The sequence below is a fragment of the Meriones unguiculatus genome, chromosome 17 (assembly GCF_030254825.1).
Source record: "Meriones unguiculatus strain TT.TT164.6M chromosome 17, Bangor_MerUng_6.1, whole genome shotgun sequence".
In the NCBI taxonomy this organism is placed as follows: domain Eukaryota; kingdom Metazoa; phylum Chordata; class Mammalia; order Rodentia; family Muridae; genus Meriones; species Meriones unguiculatus.
This window is the reverse complement of record NC_083364.1, coordinates 25,925,692-25,938,061: the sequence shown is the minus strand read 5'-3', so window position 1 is coordinate 25,938,061 and position 12,370 is coordinate 25,925,692. Positions and strand designations below refer to the sequence as shown.

At 42.2% G+C, this 12,370-nt stretch overlaps 1 protein-coding gene across 1 annotated transcript in view; it reads right to left on the bottom strand.

Annotated features, from left to right (window-relative positions):
• The window catches only part of Vps8 (VPS8 subunit of CORVET complex), a 215,747-nt gene that overhangs the window by 86,719 nt on the left and 116,658 nt on the right, over nt 1-12,370 (bottom strand). Inside the window, exons 34-35 of the mRNA XM_060370095.1 lie at nt 8,027-8,116; nt 4,345-4,391 (exon numbers count right to left, since the gene is read on the bottom strand). Of these exons, the coding sequence (XP_060226078.1) occupies nt 4,345-4,391; nt 8,027-8,116 (137 nt within the window). The remainder of the gene's footprint in view (nt 1-4,344; nt 4,392-8,026; nt 8,117-12,370) is intronic.

Below are 12,370 nucleotides of genomic sequence, written 5' to 3'. Positions count from 1 at the left end.
CAAGGAACACTACAAAAGTCACGCTGAGAAGATGCAAAACAAGACACGGGCACACACACACACACACACACACACACACACAAAAGGCTACATATGATAACCCTACATCCAACAAAATTCTAAACAGAGAGTTACTGACAGCTTTTTCTTCTACATACAGATCTCAAAGACTTTTCAGAAAAATTACAATACACATAATCAACATATTAAAAAAACAAAACATAACAGTAGCTTTAGCCAGATAGCTTTAGGTGGCACACCCCTTTAATCCTAGCACTCAAGAGGGAGAGGCAGGCAGATCTCTGTGAATTTGAGGATACCCTGGTCTACAAAGTGGGTTTCAAGACAGCCATGGGGACACAGAGAAACCCTGTCTCAAAAAACAAAACAACAACAAAAGAAAAACCAGTACCTTTATACACACCAGTAAGTTTATTGAGAAAGAAACTAAGAAAAATATCCCATTGACAATAGCTTTTTAAATAAGTAAATAAAATAAATGTTGTAAGAATAAACTTAAATAAAAAAGCATCAGAATGAACATTTTTAAGACACTGAAAAACAAATTGGAGAAAATACTAGATGACAGAAAGACCTTCCACTTTCTTGGATTGACAGAACTAATGTTACAAAAATGGCGAATTGCAAAAGTATATAAAACATGCTATATATGCGGATGCAACGTAATTCCATAAAACCCCACTGGCCTTCTACAGAACTTAGGGTTTCCTCAGATTCATGAAGAAACACAAAAGACTACAGATGACCAAAGCAATCGATCCTAAGCAGAAAAAGTACTGCTAAGATATCACAATTTCTGACCTTGAACTGTTCTTCAGAGCAATCGTGATACTTACACTATGGTACTGGCACTAAGACAGACATGCAGACCAATGGAACATATTAGAGGCCCAGAAACACACCTGCACAGGGGTGCACACCTAACTTTTGACAAAGGTGTCAAAAAATAAACTGGGAAAAAAAGCCTTCCTATTTAACAAATGGCGATGGCAAACCTAGATCTCCACCTGCAGAAAAATGAAACTGGATCCATATCTCTCACCCTGAAAAAAAAATCAATTCAAAGTAGACCAAAGAAGTTCATTTAAAATCTGAAACACTGACATGACAAGAAAAACATACTTTAGATACACAGTACAGGCATGAACTTTTTACATGAAGTCATAGAAACCATCAGTGGAGTGAAAACCCAGCCTTTGGGTGAGAGAAAGGTTTCCCAGCTCCACACCAGACAGAAAATCAGTACCAGGAATGTGTCTTTTTAAAACTGCAAAGTTTAAACATCAAAAAATTCCAAACTGCTGACCAATAAATGAGCCAATGAACTAAATAGTTCTCAAAAGAAGATCTACAAGTAGGTAACAAATATTCTAAAAATTATTCAACATCTTTAACTACTGGCGAAATGCAGATTAAAACTACTTTAAGATCCCACCTCACTACAAGTCAGAAAAGCTATCATCAAAGGACAAAATCTGGAGGGAAAAGAACTCTGATGGTGCCCTCACATGTCCAGGCTGTAACAAAAGCAGCATGGTGCTGCCATAACAGACCAACAGATGAAGGAACAGCCTGGGGTAGCCACATATAAACCACACAGCTCCAGCTCCCAACCTTTGACAAAAACATCAAAATACACACTGGAGAAAAGACACATCTGCCACAAAAGATGCTGGAAAACTGGATAGCTTCAGTAGAAAAATGAAACTAGAATGGGCTGGAGAGATGGCTAGAGGTTAAGAGCCCTGTCTGCTCTTCTAAAGGACCTGGGTCCAATTCCCAGCAACCACATGGTGGCTTATAGCCATCTATAATGAGATCTGGTGCCTTCCTCTGCTGTGTAGGCATACATGCAGGCAGAGTGCTGTATAAATAATAAATAAATAAATCTTAAAAAAAAAAAAAGGAATGAAACTAGATCCCTCTCACTCACGTGCATAACAATCAACTCCAAATGACCTTAATGAAAACCTGACTGTTGGTATAATGTTCTTTTGAAATGTATATACCTTACCCTTGTTCATTCAAATGCTGATTTCTCCCCCTGGAACTTTCTGTTTCAATCCGGACATTGTATTGTGATACTTATTCTAAGCATCCAGTCTCAACTTGGTGTAAACTTCCGAATAAAGCAACTAGACACAATGTTGAGCTAGGAGGAGCCAGAGGACAGGAAAAAGGGGAGGAGCTAGAGGGCAGGAAGTGAGTGGGAGGAGAAGGGAAGAGAGGAGAGCTAGGAGAGAGAGCTGGAGGAGAGATCTTGGAACTATGTGGAGAAATGGATTGGACCTAAGATATCACAAAAAGCAAGTATAACGTGGGAAATCTAAATGTTAAGAAACTATGAGAACTTGGAGGTTTAGGATGGAGTAACTACTGCCCAGCATTGTGTTTTAGGTTGACGAAATAAACCCAGTCTCTGTGTGGTGATTTGGTTATACAGCTGATTAGGATTAACAGCAGCAGTACCGGAAGATAAATCAATAGTAAATATTAAATGCCACCTACAATACCTGACTCTAAGATTGATAACAGGAGAAGTAGAAAAACACCTAAGATATCAGAATAAGCCAGCACTTTCTGAACAGGACTCCAGTCACTTGGAAACAGCACCAATAGACTTCCTGAAATTAAAAATCTTTTTTTTTTATACAGCAAAACAATGGGTAGAGAAAACAGACAGCCTACAGAACGAGAGATCTCTATTAGATATACACCTGACAGATGAGTCGTATGTAGAATACACAAAGAACAAACAGCCAATAAATACAGGGAAAAACAGGGAAATGCAAAAAACAAACAAACAAACAAACAAACAAAAAAAAACAACCCAGCTGAGATTCTACTTTGCTCTGGTTAGAATGGCAATCATCAGGACAAGAGACAGCAAATGCTGCTGAGGATGAGGATGGAAGAGAAGCCCTATGCACTGCTGGGGGGGAGTACAGACGAGTGCTGCCACTGTCGGCATCCCCTGACAACAAACACTAAAATATACTTATCGTCTGTGCTGGATGGTTTCATGTCACCTTGACACAACCTCAAGTCATCTGGGAGGAGGGAGCCTCAATTAAGAAAATGCCTCCATGATATCAGGCTTCAGGCAAGCCTAGACAGCATTTTCTTAATTAGTGATTGGTGGGGGATGTCCAGCTCATTACGGATGGTGCCACTCTGGGCTGGTGGTCCTGGGTTCTGTAGGAAAGCCGGCTGAGCAAGCCAAGAGGACACTCCTCCTTGGCCATAAACTCCTGCCTCAGGTTCCTGCCCTGCTTGAGTTCCTATCCTGATTTCCTTTCATGATGAACACTGATATGGAAATGTAAGTCAAATAAACCCGTTCCTCCCCAACTTGCTTTTGGTCATGGTGTTTCATCACAGCAGTAGAAACCCTAAGACACCATGTGACCCAACTTAGTGTTCACCCAAAAATCTCCAAGTAAACACATCACAGACACTTCATATCAGTTACTGTAGTCTATGTACAACATCTATGTGATGGAACCATCCCAGGTGTCCAGCAACAGATGAATGGATAAATAAGTATGGTTTATGTGAACACTGGTATATTTTCAACACAAACAACAAGTCATGTCATTTGTAGGAAAATGAGTGTATCTGGAAAGCGTAACATTAAGCAAATTAAGTCTTGGAAAGACAAATATTGCATGTTTTCTCTTATTCCTGGGTTCTAGACTTAGAGAGCTGCATAAAATCATGACAGAAGAGTAAAAGCAAACTGCCCCAGGCAGTGAGGTACGGGCTGTACTCACAGTGTTTTATGTAGTTGCATAAAATTTTTGGTATAACCCAGCACACAACTCAACATTCAGAGGATGTTACACATCATTACACTCAATTCCCAATGCATTCCTCATAGTCACAGCCAAACTTCAGGACCTCACATGGGGACCTGACTTGCTGACATATCCAGTGCTAACTCAGTCATCTCCTGGGGTCTGCTCCATTGGGATTTGCGTATTTTTAGAGCAGCAACTGAAAACCACACTTGAACTTCTCTTAATGTAAACTAAGCAAATGAGTGAGGTCTGGTTCTCTGACAGAAGGGCTGGGAAGGAGGTGCTTGCCCCCATCTACGCACAGAATGAGGACTATGCCTGGGAATCTACGATAGAAAGGTCCTTGTGACGGCAATGGTGTGTGTGTAGAGCTTCATTACTTACACCAGTGGGAACTCCCTGTACATGCTTATGTACTACAAGAGCTGATCTCCTGTTTGGATGCCAAGGGCCAGTATCGTAACTCCAGTTTCTTTCCATCCATCCATGTGTGTATTATGAAAGCCAAAGCTTATTAACATACCTTGGGTCAAGAAGACTCCTCAAAAATTTGAAAAGCAAAACCTGGTTCTGAATAGAAAAATAAAAAGTACAATTAAATACTGAACTTCCAAAATTGTACAATGCTAAAGAACTGTTCTAGACAGCCCCTTCTAAATGTAGGCGCTGGTGCTTCCACGAAGCCTTGTACACACCTCAGCACTGAAGATCCCAACAGTGCCAATCACTTTCACTCAAATGCAGAAGGATACATACACCCTGTTATCTCACAGGAAGACCCTTCCCAAGCAAGCTGGCCACAAGGAACTCCAGTGGCCAGGACTTGGAGTTGTGTTGCTGACAGGGGACCTGGGCTGCAGAGACAACCTCGGCCTGAGTCACCTGTCCTTTGCCTCTCACAAAGGCCTGCTGTGACTTGGTTAATGGTAGGGAGAATTAATGGGATATTTAAGGTCCAAATTAACAACTACCTCTAAAACCCACCCATCATCTCTGCAACAGAATCAACCACAACCAGAAAGTGTCAGCCACCAACACACCATAACATCTGGATTCTCTTTCCAACGTTCAGTAACTATATGACCATGTGACCCTTAGGGTTCAGTTTCCTTATGTGGAAACAAAACAAAACAACTTCACTTCACCAACCCCCAGCTGTCTCTCCCCTGCCTTTGTTGTAGAGTAGTGACAAATAAATGAGATAAAACTTCTTATACCACATAAATATAGTTTCAAAGTTCTTAAGAAGCCTAAGCAAAAATAAAGTTGTTTTTTTTTTTTTTTTTATTTTTCTATGATCTGTGAATGAGCTCATCTACAAGTGAGCAAAATCAGGAAGAAGCAAACTTCCTTGAGAGATAATCTCTTGACTGCTCAATCTCTTGGTAAATTCGGCATCAACTGCATGGAGGATCTAACTCATGAGATCCATACAGTTGGAGAACACTTCAAGGAAGCAAATGACTTCCTGTGGCCCTTCAAACTGTCTTCTCCACGAGGTAGAATGGAGAAAAAGACACTCTGTGGAAGACCAGATGAAGAGGCTTATGAGACGGAAGAACTAAGGTGTTGCCCAAGTGCTGTCTATGGTATTTCTGTAATCTGATCAGTTAACAAGCAGTCACAGTTTGGCAGGTTGAAAAAATTTTTTTTCTATGATTCAAACTTCTTCTGTTTCAAGCAGAGGGCATCCAAAATCAAAAGAATAGTATCATGCTGAATACAAATTTTATTATTTGTTTGTTTGTTTTTCAAGACAGGGTTTCTCATGTGTAGCCCCAGCTGTCCTGGAATCACTCTGTAGACCAGGTTAACCTTGAACTCACAAAGATCTGTTAGTCTCTGTCTCCCGAGTGCTGGGATTAAAGGTATATGCCACCATTTGCCTGGCTGATACAAATTTTAAATCTATATATGGCTAGGGATAAAGCAGAGATAAAATCCTTGCCTAGCATGCATAAGACCTAAGGCTTGATCTCACACTGAAAACACACACACACAAACGCACACACTCATGTGTATATATACAAACACATATGAAAGTATAGAAAAACATACTGGTTTTTTTTTAAAGACTGACCCATATACAGTCATTAGCCTCCATATCCTGTCTTCTGTATGTTGCTTTATTTTGTTTTACATAAATTTCCTCCTGGTTATAACTTAATGTTCATTCCAGGGGTCCTGGGAACTATTCTTCAAGAGCAAATTGCTCTAAAAGTAAAGCAACTGCGTAAGATCTGTGTGGGGTTTATACCATCATTAAATCTTGGCAAAATACAATTTCTTTAAAAGAACTATGTAGAATTCAACAAATATTCAAACCACCATCAAATAGTCACCTTTTTCTTATCCATTACACCAGCTTTTATTTATTTGATTGATCAACGATATTTATTCAATGGCTCTCTCTGTCTCTTAGTAGGGTTGGGATGGACATGAGGGTGCAGTCCTGTCATTGTTAATCTTACATTTTTAAAGCCAATCCCAGAAGCACCAGAACAAGATCCCGTGGTTTTTAAAGAGAAGCTCTGGCTTGAAGTAGTGTGAGCAGAAGCATTGCTGCCTCCTTGACAGCCTGGCCATGTGCCCTTCCCTGGGCCCAGCATCATTCCAGACTAGCTATCACCCATAGCCTGGTCTTTCCCTGGGCTCCAGCACCATTTTAGCCCAGTTATTCTGCAGCTGCTATTTGCTTGGTCTGTCTTTGTTCTTGTGAGCAGAGGTCACATGTAAGTTTCCCTTGTTTCCATGTCTATTTTTCTATGTCATCCTCTGCATTTGCTGGCCCCATGGTATTAACACTGATTGGATTAATGGCCACTCATTAATTCTCTGAGCTAGTTAGCAGATTTAACATTGGATAATCTAGGAACCATTTAAAATTTCCCACCATCCTGAGCTACTTTCAAGTACACGAACTCATCTGGAACCTATCTCTCCTCCACTGCCACTGGCTTTGCTCAGGTTACCTCCTTTTTGCCTTTCAAGTGGTTATGGCTCCACTTGTGCTCTCTGCCTGAATTAACTTTCCATAAAGTAAATCAAATGATGTCAACCTTTGCTTAAAACACTGACAATTCTCCAACACAGAGAAATTCAAATTTCTTGACAATACAATCGGCTCAAGCTCTGTCTATATTTTCTGGGCTCTCTCACTGTAAAACCCTCCTAAAACACTGCTTCTCGTTGCACTGAAGCTGCTTCCCTCGCCACACCTACTACCTCATGTTCTCTACAGATGTGTCCATCCTCTGAACACCAGAGCCTTTATGCCTTTCCATGCCAGAGCTTTTTATCAAAAAAAGCTTTTCCCAGTTCTGTCTGCAAATCTGACACTTGCCCTAGTTCTGGCAGCTCCGGAAGCTGTTTTCTCACCCCTCACCACCCGTCACTCTCCTCTTGTTCCCATGGTCCCTCTTACACATCTGCAGTGCAGCTTGACAGCATTATACTACGTTCCATAAGTGTCTCTGTGCTCCCTGGAGCCTGACACCAACTGTCCTGCGGTACAGAGTGGGGCCACACAGGTTTAATGAATGAACTCCATGTTTGCCTCACATCACTCCCTACTTTTCATTTTGCCACTCTGCAGTCATTCCCTGCCACTGCTGTTGCATCTGAGGACTGTGGGTACTTCATGCCCCTCATGTTGTCCCACTGCCTAGCTGTCTCTTCTGGGCATCTACGGAAATACGCCAACTCACTACTGGCACTGTGGCAGTAAACAGTGAGGAGCAGGAGCTCCTCACAGAGCACTCGTAGAGCCTCTCAGCATTCACCGTGCCTGCAGACACGCCTACAGAAGCTGATCCTTGAAAAATTCTAAAACATTTCCACTGGCTCAAGCAGAGGCTGACAAAGTTCTGCATAAGTAAGAAGAGCCATCAACAGAAGAGGGTATGGGTCCTATAGCCGAAGAGAAACAGGAAGCTCTTGTACGGGTTGTGATTTCTAGAGCAGTGTGGCTAAGAGCTTCAGTGATGTTCCTTTAGCGTCAGTATTTCTCATCTGAAAATAAACCCCGTCATTTCAATACTCAGAGTAGTACACAGCTGCTCCCGTCCGCAGCTCCTACCACGCAGACACAGGACACACACACACAGTGCATACATCACACACACAGCACAAACGCACACATCTAACACGCACACTCGGAGGTCCTCAGACCCAGATGTCCTTCCACCACACGCTCACACCCTTACCTGAAGCTGTCCCATGACGACTTCAATCTGTCCCGAGAAGTGAGTGGCAACCAGCTCTGCAGCTTTACAGGGCTTCAGGCACACCAGTTCCTGCCATCGGTGAAAAGACAAGGCTGTTTCCACACATACACTTAATGGGTTCCTCACAGATAAGAGGCTCCATACTGTCTTCAGGAGGCCCTGCTTTGGGCCTTATTTTAAGGGCAATTGGCTAATTTGCCAATTAGCAAAGGCAGAATGGTCTCATACTGTAAACCAGAATTTTTTTTTTTTAACTACTCTAGCATTTCTAGACAGTGAAAGCTTCTGGAATTCTAGATTCTGGCCACTGGAGCTCTGGGTGAAGAGAGGAGTAAAGGCTCCTGGAATTCCTTGTCAAAGAGCTTCATGCTCGAGCTTCAGGAAATGAGAAAGGGTCCCGTTATGATTTTAGTTAAATCCTAGCTTCACCATGCTGCAGGATGAACTTACAAACCAGATGTCTTTGAGGAAAGTGACCTTCAAGTCTTGAGGAGAGTGAAGTCTTAACCACTGTTGTTATCCATTTAGAATAAGCTCCATGTCTATCAGATCTAAGATTATGCTTCAGGCTACTCTTACTGGAATTCTCCTTTCTGCAATTCTCTCACCTATTCCGCCTGCACTGGTTAGTTTTTATCATCAATTTGACATAAACTGGGGTCATCTGGAAAGAGGGAGCCCCGGCTGAAGAACCGCTTAGACAGGGCTAATCTCTGGCTTGTCACGGGGCAGTGTTTTACAACTGATGACTACTGTGGAGGGACCCTGGCCAGTCTGGGTGGCATAGTAGACAGACAGGTGGGCCTGGGCTGTAGAAGAAAGCTAGCTGAGGGGATGGAGAGACGGCTCAGCAATTGAAAGCACTGACTGCTCTTCCAGAGGAACTAGTTTTAATTCCAAGCACCCATATGATAGCTCAGAGCCATCTCTGAGTAGTGCCAAAGGATCTGATGACCTCTTCTGACCTCCTCAGGCACTGCATGTACACAGAAATTAAGGATATATCTCAAAAAAAGGAGGGAAGGAAAGAAAGAAGGAGGGAAGCAATAAAGGAAAGGAGGAAGGGAGCAATGAAGCAGAGTCTGACAGCCAGTAAGCAGCATTCCTCCATGGCCTCTGTTCGGTTCCGGATAACAGGTTCCCACCCTGAACCCCTGCCCGCCTTCCCTCAATAATGATCTGGTCTGGACTGCGGTCTGGAGGTGTGAGATTAAGTCAGCCCTTTCCTCACCGAGTTACTTTGGTTGCAGTGTTTATCACAGAGGCAGAAAGCAACTAGAACAATGCCTTTTAATTTGTGCCTTTCTTAGGGGAAACATTGTCCAAATACAGCCATTAGATATATGCAAAGACCAAGTGTAGAACAGCACAGTATACTGATTCCACAGTAACGGATTCCGGTGAGAATTAATAAGATAAAATTCAAAAGAATGGGGCAAGCTGGCGGTGGCACATGCTCTTAATCCCAGCACTCAGGAAGCAGAGGCAGGTGGATCTCAGTGAGTTCCAGGATAGCCAAGGCTACACAGAGAAACCCAGTCTTGAAAAACCAAAAAAAAAGAATGATCATAAGGATGTTCAATGAAGTCAAAGCACAGAAATTCTTGAACTCAAAAACAATACAAATAAAGAGCTGAATGAAACAAGGAAGACGCTCCAAAAAAGAAACAAGGAATGAGGAATTCACTGTGATAAATACTTAAATCAAATAAATATTTTAGAAATGAAAAGCTCAACAAATCAAATTTTAAAAGTTAGTAGAAAGCCTCAGAAATAGATCAAGTTGAAGACAGTTTCAGGGCCTGAAGATAGGGGAGTTGACTTAAAACATTCAGACAGTAATTAAAATAACCAAATAGGCATAGAACATGATAGAGGGGGCACCAGAGAGAGGGCTCCACAGTGAGGGGCACCGCTGCTCTTGCAGAGAACTGGATTCAGTCCCCAGCACCCGCATGGTGCTCACAACTACATGTAACCCCAGCTCCAGCGGATCTCGCGCCTTCTTCTGACCTCTGCGAAAACCAGGCAAGCACAAGGCACACACATGTGTGCAAGCAAAATGCTCATATATATAACATAAAATAAAATATATTTAATTAGAGTAGACATTTCTGAACTCTAGGGACAAGGATAGCTATCCCCATACAGAAAACATCCAGAATACCAAACAGGTTAAGACCAGAAAAGGACTTCACCAAATCACATTCTAGCACCGTGAACAGAGAAAGAATACTGGAAATCCCAAGATATGAGTATCAAGGTCAGATATAAAGGCAAAGAGAGGACAGTGAGTGATATGTTCCATGTTCTGAAACAGTAACTGCCAACCAACATTACTATTTCCAGAAAAGCCTTTCTTCATGACTGAAGGCTAACCTTCACTGCCAACTTTCTTCATGACTGAAGACTAACCTTCACTGTCAACTTCATTACTGAAGACTAACCTTCACTGTCAACTTTCTTCATAACTGAAGACTAACCTTCACTGCCAACTTTCTCTTTCTTCATGACTGAAGACTAACCTTCACTGCCAACTTTCTTCATGACTGAAGACTAACCTTCACTGCCAACTTTCTTCATGACTGAAGACTAACCTTCACTGTCAACTTTCTTCATAACTGAAGACTAACCTTCACTGTCAACTTGACACATCTGAGAAGAAGAAACCCCAACTGACAAATTGTCTTCATCAGTTCATGCCATGAACATGTCCAAGGGGCCATTTTTTTAAGTGCTGATTTTTGTAGGTGAGCCCAGGCCACTGTGGAAGGTGTCTCCCACTAGAGGTGGGCCTGGGCTGTCTGAAAGGTAGCTGAGCTGGCTAGGGGAAGCAAGCGGGTAAGCAGCATTCCCATGTTGTGGCTCATCCAGTTCCTGCCTTATTCCCTTAGTGTCTGACTGTAGCCTGCAAGCCAGATAAGCTAGCTTTCCCTGAGCTGGTTCTAGTCAGCGCTTAGCACAGTGTCAGAAATGACTAGAGCAGAGCCGATCCTATAGAGTGGGTTGCTGCTCTGATGAACCTGATGCTTTGTGGGAAGATGAAAGATTTTAGAACTACTCTGGGCTGGAAAAGGCATTAAGTGCTCAGCTCTGGGCTGCTCTGTGGGAGCTGCAAAACAAGCTGAAAGCAGTTGCAGGTGATAAAGGCCTGGCTTGTGGAGCTCTACAGGGACTGGAGTCTTTCTCTGAGAATTTGGACTTTTACACTGTTGGGATTATGTTTTTTATTGTGGTATTAATATTAACACGAGATCTTGAGTACAAACCAAAAAAAGGAAAGTTATTATTTAAGCCTGATGTGTATGTCAGGCTGACAAGGAGTGAGTGGGCTCGTGACAGCTAATCTTGGTTTTCAACTTGAGACACCTAAAAGAAGGGAACTCAACAGAGAGCTGCCTGTCAGATGCTTGCTGGGCATGTCTGTGAGGCATTTTCTTAACTGCTAACTGACGCAGGAGGGCCTAACACACTGTGGACGGCGTCATTCCTGGGGAAGTGGGCCTGCACTGTATAAAAAGGTGGCAGAGGAGGAGTCAGTAAGCAGTGTTTCTCCACGGTCTCTGTCCTAGTTCTGGCTTCGAGCTCTTGACTCAGATTCCACCAATGATATACTATAACTGCAAGTCAAATGAGCCCTTTTCTGCCCCAAGTCGTCTTTATCAGCTTCCTGTCACAGCAACAGAGACCCAACTAAAACAAAGGACAAAGAAAAAAACTTCCCATGACAGACATAAACTAAATGAATTATAACCACCACGGTTACACTACAGAAGATACTTGAAAAAATCCTTTACCCTGCAGAGAAAAGGAAACACATCAATGAGATCATTTAGAAGAATAAACTCCACTAGACTAGTAGGCAAGCAAAAAGAGTGGGAAAGTTCGGAGAAAGTCCCAAACATTACAAAAACAACAAAATAAAAAGAATTAATTCATACTTTTCAATAATTACCAAATGTTAATGGCCTCAATTTGCCAAGGAAAAGACCCAGACTAGCATATTAGATTAAAACACAGGATCCATAAATTTGTATTTCTTGTATTCTGTCTGATCACAAGAGACTAAAACAAGAATTCAACACCAAAGTGAACTATAGGAAAAACAAAACAAAACAAAACCTCATAGAGACTGAATAACACACCAATGAATGATGAATCGTTCATCAGGAGATGATCAGGAGGGAACTTTTTAAATTCCTGGAGTTGGGTGGGGTCCACCTATCTGAGTTTTCTAAGCCCTCAAATACTGCTGATGCATGATAACTGATAATCTCTTCTCTAGGGTATACAGCTCTGGTTAACTGAGATCTGCAGAGGCCC